We start from the raw sequence: 13,735 nt of genomic DNA, 5'->3' as shown, positions 1-13,735 counted from the left end.
ACACACACACACACACACTCCAGACACACAGGAAGAGCCTCTGCCATCTCCTCCACGACTTGAGCAGGTGCAAAGACAAGGCTCAATGACATCTTTGTACCAAATGGAAGAAGTTTGGGGGTTCAGCAGCACCCTGGCCGTGGCCCGGCACCACCTCCCCTCCATCTGCCTTTGGGGGACCTGAACGTGAGAAGTTAGCGGTGACAGGCCGCAGAGAGGGAAACCATATATCCTGACGCGACACAGACACCAAAGGTAGTTGGTTTTTGGCTTCCACGGCTGCCTGTCACACCGCTTTTAAAACTGCTGCTCTGCTCTTTTACTGGCTGCAGTAATTCATGTTGCCCGCCGCTGTCTCCAAGCTCACAATAGAAACTCACAACAGCGAGTCCTGTTTTGTAGGTTTGACTTTACAGCTAAATGCATGGACCGTTCTATAGACCGGGGAGCTCCATGGTGAAGCGTCTCCATATAACTGTAGACGTGTCAACTGGGAAATAAAAGTAAATCCGTTTAGGCAAAGACATTGTTAAATGAGAGAGCACATTGATAGTTCGATTAATGAACTATTTCTTACCAAATGGACCAATAGAAATGTTTGTAACTCACCCGCCTACCTCAGAATCACACGTGCAGCATGAGCTGCCAGGTGGGCATATGTTGGAAATGGCAAGAAAAGCCATTTCTGGTGTTTCCTGGCAGCCTTTATAAGGCACTGTCCCAGATTTATGTCCACTGGGAAGATTTCCAAATTTCTGTTTCCTCCTCTACCCACATGTTGCTATCAGATGTGACAGTCCTGCCGCCTGCTAGTCCATGAAGTGACTCTCTCTACCTTTGCAACGATCTCAGATTTCTGCCTTGTATTCTAGAAATGATGTGTTTTTCATAAAGTATTGGCCTGGTGTGCCTGTCCTACTTTTTCTGCAGAAGAAGAAGATGGTAGCGCTAGAGCCAAAATGTATATATAGAACATAACAGGAGAGGTGTAGCAATACGACAATATAACCATCACTCAGAGCCCATTTACACCGTCACCTCGTGCGTCTTAGAGCAGAACTGAGCTAAAAAAGCAAAGTGTAAATCCAACCATCTCACGCGTCTAAGAGGCGTTCAAGATGGTTTGAAATCCGATTGTTAAAACTTCCTCTGTACATGGAGAAGTCATGCAGAAGGTGTTTATCTGATCCTCGATCAGTGCCAACACTGAACGATCTGCATGGGTGAGGGGGCGGCAAGAGTAGGAGCCCTCCTAGTTCATAAATAACTGTTGTTGTAACTAAACTGTGCTGCCATGTATGAAAACAAGACAGATTACAATTAGATTTGTGATCTTGCTAACAGAGACTCATCCACTGCACTTGGCCAAGTGTAAACAAAAATCTCATCTGGATTTTATCCGGACGCTTCGAATGAGTCTCAGGTATTGTCAAATGTCTGATGGGTTTCCAGGGGGGGAAACTTTTAAGTCGAGGTGTGTTTACATTTCAGCCAAAGAAGCTGCTTCAGGCAACAAGTCTTAGTCACCGTGGCTGAAAAGACTCGGCAAAGAACTCAAACATCCTCAGCAGAGGATCCGAAGAAAGAGATGCCGCAGCTGACAGCTGGGGAGGCGCCGTTCAAAGACGGGCAAGGTTTAAGATGGAGATGGGACATCAGGATCTCACCTCAGGCAGTTACCACTTCAAGCAAGTGGCCAGGAGGAGGACTTGTCTTTGAAAATCACTTCCCGTGATGTGGGGCGTGATGGCCTGACCCCCCCCCAAGCACACACACACACACACACACACACACACACACACACACAGGTAAATCTATTCACAGTCACAGGTATTTAAAAAGGAATCTTGAGTGTGTTTATCACCTTGGTTTTATAGATGTTATATTATATTATATATTATATTTATTATAGCGTTATATTTCATTGTCTTAATTGTTTGGGAGAGTAGCTAATAACTGAAACTCACAATGAGAAAGTCCAATCAGTGTTTGCATTTGAGGTCCTGTTGCGTCACTGTCCCTCTATCAGGGGACATCGCTGCACATTTGTTATTGCATGGTGATTATTTCCGAGCTGACTCGGAGCCTAATGATCAGCCACGATAAGCCGTCCTCTCCGACTCCCAAACTGCGGAGAGTGTGAGGTTTTATTATTCCTGGAGCTGTTCCCATGGCCCGAGCCTTTGCAGCCCACCCCTGGATTTCATGGAGCTCCCAGGCACTAACCTCAAGAACAATGTGGGGTGCTGTGCTGATTCTGGGGACCAGGCGAGCCCAGCTGCCCCCACCTGCTAGCAGCTTTACTGGCTTGGCCCCTGGCCCCCGAGGCTTGTTTCTCCACTGCAAAAAAAAAAAAAAAAAACCCATCCAATTTATCATCAGATTTCATTTTTGTATTAAGCTTTTAAAAGAAAGTTAAAAGTTACAGATTGAGATTGTTTCACGCGCTCTTCGTGTAGCCAGCCTGAATTTGCTATGCTGAGTAACAGGAAAACAATTAACTGAGTGCAACAGCTGGAGTCCAAATAGTGAACTATGGTGATTTACTGTTGCTGATGCCGGGACTTGTTGCCTTTTTAAAGCCTCTGAAGATGCAGAAGTTTACATGATTTCACCTCAACGAGGCCTTTATGTCTTATTTTGGAGAAACTTTTCGACGTATCCAATCAGCTGCTAAAAAAGCAAAAAGGAGTCATGTTGATGTCTCAGTGAAAGACGGCGCTTAATCATCACACACGTCCCCGAGCGGCCGCCTGTTGAGCCGTGTCGGATCACAGCAAGACGAGACACAATTTGTTGGTTTTACAAGGTAATTACTGCAGTGTCTCTTATTTAAAGTCGTTTTATTGACGTCGACAGGAAGTTAACATGTAGAACCACAAACGTGCCGGACGCTCACACTACAGATTTTAGGTCTGAGTTTTGTGGCGTGTGAAATTACATCACTTGTTAGTCGATTTCAGAAAAGTATTGGAAATTGATTTATACTACAAACACCACATTTCCCACCGTAAGGATGAAACTTTCGTTTTAGGAGAAAGCGAGAATTTAAAAGATTTACACATTTAATTTTTGGGCATTCAGCTGGGGGAGGAGGGGCCTGGGAGTGGGTGTGTTTAGTTATGGTGATCCTTCACTCAGCTGTCGAGTACATACCCACACACACACACACACACACACACACACACACACACACACACACACACACAGCGAGGCATGAACTTCCACAGCCAATCAGCTGCCAATGTGTCCCGGAACAGACTCTATTTTTGTGCTGCTATACTTGTGAGGACCCTCACTGACATTCACTGCAGCCCTGAACATTAACGCCTCACCCTGACCTTTAACTTCATCTCAGTTCTCACCTTAAACATAAAACTAAACCTGGACCAACTTTCAACCTTTAATCAGCCCTACTTTCTAAAAAATGTCCTCACTCTTCAGGTAAAACAAACAAAAAAAAGAAACAAGTACATGCACTCACTCTCTCTCTCTCTCTCTCACACACACACACACACACTTACAGGCAGCATGTGGATGACATGGGTCTTGTGTGAATCTGCTCTGCCCCACCTGCCTTGGCTGTGACGGGGGTCCACATGTGCACAGTGGTAGATTGTGATGCAGCACAATACTGGCACAGAGACGACGGGCGGATAAACACCCTTTAAGCTCATAACTAGGCTGCAAGAAAAACATTACTCAGTGTTCTCCTGTTCCTCTGTTTGCCTTTGTCCTCTGCTGCTGCTGCTCGCTGCCACACTGTGAACCGTGACTGATGCCAGGAAAACAGGAATATTAAGAGCAGGAAAATCTCACTACAGTCATAAACATCCTGATGTTTCCCTGCGAACAACAGATACATAGATGGACCCTCCAAGAGCGACGTCACATGATGAAATAAAACAAATAGAAAAATATGTTTAAGTGAAGAAAAAGCCCAACTTACTTCACAGAATGCTTTTCATTTACATTTACATAAATACAATAGATATACAATAAAGTATTGACCAAATAAAACCAAAACAAAGGAAATGGCAGCGGCCTAAGTTCAACTCTTTAAATGAGGATAATCACTTATTCATAAGCTCTAATGAATTGTATTATGCTGCAAATGGGTGACTTCTCATGTTTCAGAAATGTCGTTTCAGACACGAACATGACCCTGAAGGACTCAAAGCTCCAACATGACAAAATGAAAGAATTTACCCATAACTCCTCTCTCCACCTCGTCTCATCTTACTCAAGGTTGTCTGTTCTGTGTGTGTTGACAGCACCACACCAACAACTTTTTTCTTTGTTTTTTTTTAGTTTGCATGTTGCAATATTTTATTCAGATGGTTTAAATCATAATCACTGGCAGGTGAATTGACTCAAACGATGGGAAAAAAAGAAAAAGAAAGAAAGATGTTTCCGTTCCTCTCTGTATCTCTTTGCTTTCCATTTAGAAATGTCTGTTCTTTTTGTCATCTTTGGTCAAGCTGGAAAACAGAGCAGCTCCCAGAACCGCAAAGGCCACTCCTGCTACAGCGACGCCTCCGACCACAGCTGCCGCCTGAGCTGTTCGTACCTGCACGAGACAAACAAGTGACAGGCTGCAGGTCAAGGACGAGCCGCTGAAAACATTTCACCGTTCACAATCTGCAGTTGGAGGAATGTTAATGAAAAAAAATCCGTGTTGTCAGTTCAACATCAAATTTGACGACATGCATTAAAAAGGTAAAATTGTTTTTGTTGTCTCATGTCCTGGTCGGAAACAGTGCAGCTGCTGGGAAGATGTGATCCTCTAATTTAGTGTCATGGCGATGAGGTGGTTGCTTTTGTATTGTGGATGATTATGCAGAGCCACAACGCAGTGAAGGTGACAGATGCACTAAGTGGGTTGATTAAACGAAGCTTTTTGAAACTTGCAAATCAGCTTGTTAATCATCATCTGGTTGTTTGAAATATGGGCAATCACAATTTATTCAGCGCCACATCTGCTTCTTATCAGTTGTAATAGATTGTGTTAGATCTGTGTATTGTTACAGTGACTGAGACGCTTATGTGATAAACTCATCCCGGATGCAGGTGCAGACGCACAGCAGGCTGTGCATCTCTTTGATAAAGGGATTTCCCACTGAAACGTCGATATAATATGTTACAACCACATCTGTTATGTTCTGTTATGATTAGTGGTGGAGAGGTTTGTTTAATGGCTGTGTGACTTTTTTCCTCCCAGTTTCTTTTAGAGACAAAATTATGAAAGAGTTTAGTTGTTAGTTGATCTGCTGATTGATTCTATTCGTATTACATCTTAGTTTGTTAAACACTGTGGTTTTCATGATGTGGCTTATTACTGTATGTCCCTCCTGAGGGCTGAGAAAACTAAACTGCACTAAATTATATCTAATTGAACCTGTAGACTATTTAAAGTTATAAAATCCATTCAGTTTTTAGTTAGAACCAGCCATTAAGTGTGTTTTAATTCTGTAATTTCCTCTTTCTATATCATAGTGTTCATTGTCAGCGGTGGAGTCAGGATTCAGATAAACTCCACATGCACCATCAACATCAGTATTAGTGTCTATCTCTTTGAAAGAAGCTGAAACACAGAGAGGGTTAAACTGTGAAGCAGCCACAGGAAATTTAAATATAGTTGTTGCAGAGGGTTAACGCTGACTGCCTTTTTTACCACCAGATCATTTTACATTTTTGGAACGGAACAACAGAGCAGTGGCAGGTCAAAGTGTGTGTGTGTGTGTGTGAATCGCAGCCGCAGGACACCCACCTGCCGAGACTCTGGCTTGCCGTATCGTAGCTCGGTAACAAAGTGCTCGCAGTTGCGACTGGCAACAGAGTACGGCAGCTCTTGACCCACCATCCTACAGGCCTCCCTCACAATGACGTGATGATCACGAGGCTCGCACTCGTCGTCCAGGAGATTATTGATGTGGTAGCTGTTGGTGCCGACCACGTCCCAGAGCTTCTGGCGCCTCACTTCTGCTGTATTGCTGTCCAGGAACATTAAGAGGTCCAACGGCCCTGAGCCTTCATCTGTGTGTGCATTATAGAAGAGACAGGAAGTTAGAATAAAGAGGCTCAGAGAGGAAAACGATGACTGGCCATCCAGCAAGTCGCTGTCTTTACTATTATTTCAGATATATAAACAGCACATGTCATTGGCTGGCGATGTCCATGTGAGGCCAACGAGAGGTTAACTATAAAATAATTAAATTAACATAGTGGCAGACAGAAGGTTAGGGTTGATCTTCCAATGTCAATGCCGACAATGCAACACTTCACCCACTTGGAGGAATCAAATGAACCACTTCATTTCCTCCGATGTAGATAGCCCAGTGCTGATACATCCCCCGGAAGATCTCGATCAGGTCTCCGGGCTTTGGCTCACAGTCAAACTAAAAAGATCGGAAAATTTTAATTTGAAATAAAGATATGAATAAAATTGATAAAGTTGACATGTAGTCAGTGTAAATGGTCAGAACTTAAATGAGCCATTTGTAAGCATTTGCTATTACTACATAGCCATCGTTAGCATTAACAGCTGTTTACTTAGCAGACTAGAAGAAATGTCTCCAACTGGTGGAAACCTTTTGTTTTGCTTCTATTTCTATCACTTCTTTTCTTCTACTTAAGTTAGCATGCTAACCAGCTAGCCCCAGCCCGGTCAGACTGTCTCGTCACTTTCCAATACCGAGTCACTGCAGCGTCCAGGCCAGTGTTGCTAATTACTTTCGATGGAGAATAGCTAAAGCCTTCTTAAAAAGTATCTACATGTCACTAGATTATATAATATGCTAATTAGCATATTCATGACGTCATCACATACGTGATTTTCTGGATAGTAGCTGTATGGTTTGTCTCAAAAGTTGCTAAAGGGAATGAAAAGTTGCTAAATCTAGTGACAAAGTTGCTAACTTGGCAACACTGGCCCAAACTGCCCTGAAGAAGTAGTGATGCTATTCTAACATTTTGTCTTTTAAACGCAGCAATGGCTGAAGACTGGTAAGTAAATGGCTGTTAATGCTAACGCTGGCTACGTAGCAATAGGAAAACTTACAAATAGCTCCTTTAAAAAAGGGTGACCTCTGGCGTTTCTGACCACTGTGAGCGTTCTGGTGAAATGCTCTCCATGTGTTCTGCTTGTTCTCATGCACGAGCACGAGCACGAGCTTGCAGGTGATGCCACACACAGCCCTGCCAAAGGTCTTCGACTGACTGCTGCTCATGCATAGAATAAGTCTCTCCTTCTTCTTGTCTGACATTATTCCAAAACATTATAAATGTATCGGGGCATGAATCATAAAACAAACAGAAACAGCCAGTTTACTGGTTTGCACAGAACTTAATGTGCACAGAACTTAATGTGCACAGAACTTAATGTGCACAGATATAGTTCTTGCTTTACATGATGAAAACTCATCTTAATGTTTATGTACTTGTTGGGTCTCTTCATCCTGTTTGTTCTTGCCTCCCATAAAGAGACATTGTAATGTCTCAAAGTTTTAAATAATTACATTTTTCTTTCATTTTAATGTTTAGTGTTGTATTTTACTTACAAATTAAACGGTAACACACTGCACACATTACAGGAGCAAACTCAAAGTGAAGTTAGTTGTTATTTTGTTTTGCACTGTAATCCATGCATACAGTACTTAACGGAGCCAGTCTGTGCCTTTCCCGCTCATGCTGCACAGCAGACGATTAAATGTTTTGTCAGTGTAAAAGAACAGAATGAGCTCAAGCTGAGAGAAAAAGCTGAAAACCTACAGTAACTGCAGAGCAGAGCAGAGCAGCAGACTCACCAGTGTCGGAGCCATGTTTTCACCTCTTCATCTGTCTGGACCAGCAGCGGTGACTCAGCCCGTTCTCTCTGCACGGAAGCCGAAACCTAAGAGCGCCCACGTTATTATGAGCTGAAGAGTTCACACTGGTGCCAGCTGATTAGCTCTGAGGTGCAAACAAAGCAAGAATAGATGATCACATCGGTGCACACTGTACAACCAGACAGCACAGCCTTAATTTGCAAATCATTTACTAAACGAGTCCGTGTGACGTGCTGGACCGGAGCCAGCTGCTCTGTGCAGGAACCTGCAGCGGATAAGTTTCGTTTCTGGGGAACTGAGCAGTGGGTCCACACATACAACCCCTGCGTTTAAGCTTTCAACCAGATTGCATTTGTAATTTCAGTGACAGACCCTCTGCATAATTTACCGAACCGATGTGACAGAAGAAGTTTCTCACAATGAGGTTTCAAGAAGAAAACTAATTCATGTCTGATTTCAAGCTTTTCAGATCCTTCTGGCTCCTTTCTGCTGGACAGAAACCTGGAAGACAAATAATCAAGCACCTTTAATTTTCAGTTTGTGAAGTTTAACTGCTTGTATAACTATGTAGTTTATATTCACACAGGGTTTTGTATTGATACAATGATTTTTAGGCAGTGTCACAGAAGAGTTGTTCATTATCAGCATTGTGTTTAGAAAGTGGGTTGATCAACTGACACAAAAGCAGCACACTCAGCAGTTCCACTTTTTCTTATCAGATTAGAATGACCTTTAATCGATTTTCTTTTCAGTAATTGTACACAGTTTTTTTTGGTAACTTGGTAGAGACCTCCAGGCTTCAGATACAGAGGATAATCCGTAGCCTGTGTATATGGAGGCAGAGGAACCTTCACCTTGTTGCCCTTTCAGCTGATACAGTCAGGTTAGTTAATGAAACATCCTCCTGGAATAAATTAAAATGTCAATAAGATGGCTGACAATGAAACACTCAAGGACAAACGAGGCAGCTCAGCTCTGTGAATAACTTCATTAAATTTCTTTGCAGAAGAATGCAGAAGAAAAATCAGTTTTATTAAATATAAAAAAGTTAAACAAGTGAAGTACGAAAACGGCACTCAGTGGAGCTCATACCTCCACCAACGACAAACAGTTGTACAAAATCTCAACAGAGAGACTGATGAAAATGTTGAAAAATGGCCGATTAGCAGCAAACCTGGTGGAGGGATGGGACGTGGGCAGATAGAGGAATTCTTTATTACTTTCCTCAACATTGCAAGAAGGAAAATAAGGAAGGAAATAATGTACGGCTCTGGATGTTAAAGAAAAAAATCTATGACAATAAGATTCATGAGTTTGTACGATCTGGTGCAGATTCAGACAATAAAGTGATGTTCATTCGTGAAGATTATCGTGTTTGTCACAGAGCTTATTTTCTGCAGTAATCCCAAAGCTAATGTAAAAACCCCATCGGCTTTCTGTCGAGGGAACCAGGGTGATGTTGGCCTCCAAAAAACACGTGATCCTCGTGGTGCTCTGCGTGTCGTGTGTCACCGTCAACTGGAACAGAATGAAAGGGCAACAATGGTTTCATCTTCTTTCCTCAGTTCCCACCAAGTGAACCGAGCCGCAGACTTCAGTCCGACACTCGAAGGCTAAAACAGAGAAAACAAAGAGTGTTTTCAGATTAGTGTGAATTATCATTTACATATTCTGAATCCCTTCACTTCAACTGTCCCGAATCAGAGATAGATATTTGTGATGTGTGATGATTGTGTTGTTCTGCGTCTGCTTGATGTGGAAGTCATGGTATTAATAAGGAGATGTTATGCCTGAGCTGTGGGTCCCTCTGCCCCCTACTGGCCACAATCTGTTTAAAGACTCTAACACAATAGCAGTGTAGAGAAGAAGTGGCAGGTGAATATGAACTGGACGAATGAAAAAAAAAAAAATCAGGAAAGCGTCCAAGCTGGGAGACCTGGAAGTTAAATTTCTCCCCAGTTCCTCATTAAGCGCTTAAAACAGGAAGCGCTCAATCAGGCCGGCGCAGGGATCCCACCGGCCTTTTAGCTCTGCAGGATGTTTGGAGAGTTTCCCCCCACTCAGATCAATGCTGCTGTGCTTTTTATTAAATACAGCTGTAATACAGTATGTCCCGCGTCCCGGCCAAGAATCTTTTTTTTCTCCCTTCTTCTTCTTCTTCTTCTTCTTTTTCTTTTTTTTTTTTTCCTCTCTGTATTTTCTCTCCGCTGTTCTGCTCTCTCCTGGTTGTCTTCACCTCATTGACAGCAGACAGAAGCCAGAGGAGAGATTTGACTGCAAACATTCATCTCTCTTCCTGTCTGTCAGCGCTGCTTTTTACCACAGCACCTGTTGAAGTGCCTCGCCATGTACGCCGTCACCTGCCCGCCGCTTCACCCGGCCCCTGAACGCCACGTGCTGTACGCTTTCTCTCTCTCTTTTTCTCTCTCTTCCACGGTCACTGTCTTTCTGGAAATAGCACTAGAATTTCCCACTCAAGTAGAAGTGTTGCACTTGAGGCTGCAGTCGCTGCATAAATGGATAAAATAAAATAAAAACATTTCAGTTGAATAACTTCCATTCACACATAAAATCCGTCTCATTTCATCTTCTCCAAACTAACCTTCCAAATCAAAGAAGTATTCTTACTTCTACTAGGAAATTTACACCTATGATATAGTGTCATATAAAGGGAGGTGATGATATCTTCTTTGGTTCGGCTCTTGCAGGATGACAAAAGCTGCTGGAAATAAGTGCAAGGCAACAGAAGATATTTGTGTTTGTCTGCTGCAGTTTATTTGTAGGAGACACGGCTTTTACTTCAGAATAAAAGATAAATCAACCAGAGCAACTAATCACCAAACCCATAAGTGTCTCATGTCTCAGATGGTGCTGCATTCAGGTATCCGCCCCTAAAGACAGGAAAACAGAGGCGCATTCAGAGGGGAAAGCAGAAGGGGGGGGGGGGGGGGGGGGTGATGTTTAATATTTGATATATTGCATTATATTATAGATTATACTGTTTGTTCTAGATCCCTGCAAGGGTACTATGATGCGAGCTGAGTGGAGGATCATGGGTACTCCCTTCAGTCTAATTTTAGCTCAGAATGTAAACTGTGAAACACGTAATCGTCCAATTTGCAGCTGATTTTCCATTCCCTGTTTCTCCCAGTCCTGCCCTCTGCCCTCACTTTCTGTTTCCCTCTCAATTACTTCACATCCTTTTATTCTTCCCACCCTCACGACCACCCTCCCTCTCACTCTTCTACTTTTGACCTCTGACCTTTCGCACTGAAATCTGTAGTATGTGGTTTAATCGGAGCCCGAGGCAGAAAGCAGAGCTCTCATCCTGTCCCGGTTTTATCGTCTGCCCCCTCGTATTCCTCCTAATCCCCTTCCTGTGGGCGCAGACTCCTTCTCCTCGTGTGACCGGCGAGGAGCGGATAAAACCCTCGGCGAGCTTCGACCGGCCGACTTTCATTTTTCCCACCTCCTCCTCCTACGGTCGACACCTCCACCCACCACTGCACCCCACTTACTGTAGCTCAGGCAGGGCCGTGTCAGATGTTGGCCTTTGATATGCTAATGCCTTCCTCTTTTTCATGTCTTTTTTTAAAGTATTGACTGGTGGCTGTGCAGGCGCGGCGTGATCCTCGGTCTGTTACAGTGAGAGAGGGAGGAGATATTGTTGAGAGTGTCCCGCTTAGTCAGTGATCTGCAGCCCCCCCCCCCCTCGCAGTCTTAAAAGAAGAAACCACTTCAATCAGCTGAGAACAGTGCACGGTCAGGAGTTTGAGCTGGTGACAGGGGAGCGGCAACTGACTGACTTTTGTAAAGGCTCAAGCTCAAGGTGACGAAAGTGAGCGGCTGTTTTCTCTGCGTAAATAAAGACACAACAAGACACAGGAATGAGTCACATCCAGGGCAGGTGGAAAAACATGCGCGTCATCTATTGACTTATCGATGAAACAATATCAGACAAAATGTGAATCTTTGGCTTCAGTAAAAGTTCAAACCAGTGACTGTTTATAAAGATGGATGGCACGTCTCCACTTCATCTCAGTGGACAGAAACTATATTTAGAAAAAGTTTATTCGACATCTACGTGAATTCCTTTTTTTCCGCTAACATGGAGGGGGCGGGGTTTATATACTGCAGCCAACCACCAGGGGGCGATCAAGATGTTTTGGCTTCACTTTTTGGGAGCTGTCTTGTCGTCCATCTTTATGTAAAGTCATTGGTTCATACATCATTATATAATAGTCTTTAGGACTAAGATTTTCTTAAGAACAACCTCTGTGTTGTCAGGTTGTCACAGAGCTTCGGCTCGTGTCTAATAACTGGCTTCGTCATTTGTAATTCTTTTTATTGAAGGTTTATGAGAAACTCATCATCTATAATAATAACATCTCAACATTTAGAAGTGCACACTTCATGGCTTCTCATATAGGGAATTATTCCACTTCATTAATTCATCAACTCTGTGGTTATTAAATTATTAAATTATTAAATGTGCAAATAATGAAGACATAAAAGAAATGGAGATGTAAGTGATGTTGATGAAATAAAAAAAAAAAAAAAATATATATATATATATATATATATATATATATATACATATAAATTACTGTAATAAGAATTTGAATAAAAGTGTTCACACCTCTGCAGCTGCAGATCAGCACATATAATACTGAATAATACAGGAGACTTGCTGATGTATTGAAGCGTCAGCGTTAAAGAAAGCAGGTTACATTAGAGCAGAATATGCTATAGACTAATGTATTTTTAACAACCTGTCTTCAGGGCTTTTTACCACAGGTCGGACTGGAGTCATCTGTCTAATGACAGTGACAAAGACTTGTTGCTTCACTTTGACGAAGCCTTTGGACTTTGAATGATTTAAATATTCAAAAATAAGATCGCAAGCTTTGAAATGATGTCATAAAAAAGGAAGCAGCATATAAACTCTTCATCTTAGTGGCAGTGGAGGCGACAGCAGCCAGTCGTGCTGCAGGAACAGGAGGTAAAAGCGTGTTTGTGCAGACTGGCTGACAGACAACAGATGATATCTCAGATTCTCACATTTGGAAATGAAGAAAAAAAATAGACAGAAACACGACAAACATTTTACTGCAGTTTTATAAGTTTGGAAGTATTAAATACAAAGTTTTAATTATTTTTTAATTAGAAAAGTATTAATTATTTCAGTTTCTTTTATAATAACTGTTTGAAAAAATGAATGAAAAAATAAATAAAATGAATGATGGGCACATGGTTCTTGTTTATGACTAAAAACAAAGTTTTGGTTGTTGTTAAATTACTTCTGACTTGCAAATCAATGACTTTGTCCAACGTCTGCATCTTAATGATCTGTAATGGTTTATTTTCCTGCAAGGAATTATGTCTCATTCTACTTTATGTGCATTTTCTATATGAGGAATTAACTTTAATTAAATGCAATTATGTATGAAATGTCCGCTGGAGGCAGATGGCCGCCCACCCTGAATCCGCTTCTGCCTCTTGAAAGGAAGTTGTCGCCGCTGTCGCCTGGTGCGTGCTCCTGGAGGGGATTGTTGAGGGAAGGTGAGGACCTGCTCAATTTGGAAAGTGCCTTGAGAAAACTTCTGTTGTGAATTGGCGCTATACAAATAAAAATTTGCTTGACTATGAATAATTACTTGTTGAAGCATAGAAACATAAAGTATGCATCAGTACAAACACAAGACATTCCTTATTTCCTTTGTTTGATTAAAATTTGAATAACTTTAGGGAATTTTAATGCTGACTGTTCCGCTGTTTCTGATAAAAAGGGCAGACGATGGTGTTCGGGAAACTGGGAACTTTAAAAGGGAAGTTCCAGAGAAGAATAAAAATGAACCTCTGGAAATTCAACAAAAAAGTCTGCAGCCTCACAGCGAGCTGCCACCTGC

General features: G+C 42.3%; 1 protein-coding gene across 1 annotated transcript; it reads right to left on the bottom strand.

Moving 5' to 3' along the window:
* Positions 1-3,945: 3,945 nt before the first annotated feature.
* Positions 3,946-8,038, bottom strand: LOC111646783 (phospholipase A and acyltransferase 4-like). The gene is made up of 4 exons (XM_023396323.2): positions 7,806-8,038; positions 6,290-6,398; positions 5,771-6,036; positions 3,946-4,570 (listed from the first exon to the last, which is right to left on the bottom strand). The coding sequence occupies exons 1-4, from the start codon at positions 7,818-7,820 to the stop codon at positions 4,445-4,447; spliced, it is 516 nt and encodes a 171-aa protein (XP_023252091.1). The 5' UTR covers positions 7,821-8,038; the 3' UTR covers positions 3,946-4,444.
* Positions 8,039-13,735: the final 5,697 nt, after the last annotated feature.

The sequence above is a fragment of the Seriola lalandi genome, unplaced genomic scaffold (assembly GCF_002814215.2).
Source record: "Seriola lalandi dorsalis isolate HSWRI2012SDOR001 ecotype SW California unplaced genomic scaffold, Sedor1 jcf7180002054976, whole genome shotgun sequence".
Lineage (NCBI taxonomy): Eukaryota > Metazoa > Chordata > Actinopteri > Carangiformes > Carangidae > Seriola > Seriola lalandi.
This window is presented reverse-complemented; position numbering and strand designations above follow the sequence as displayed.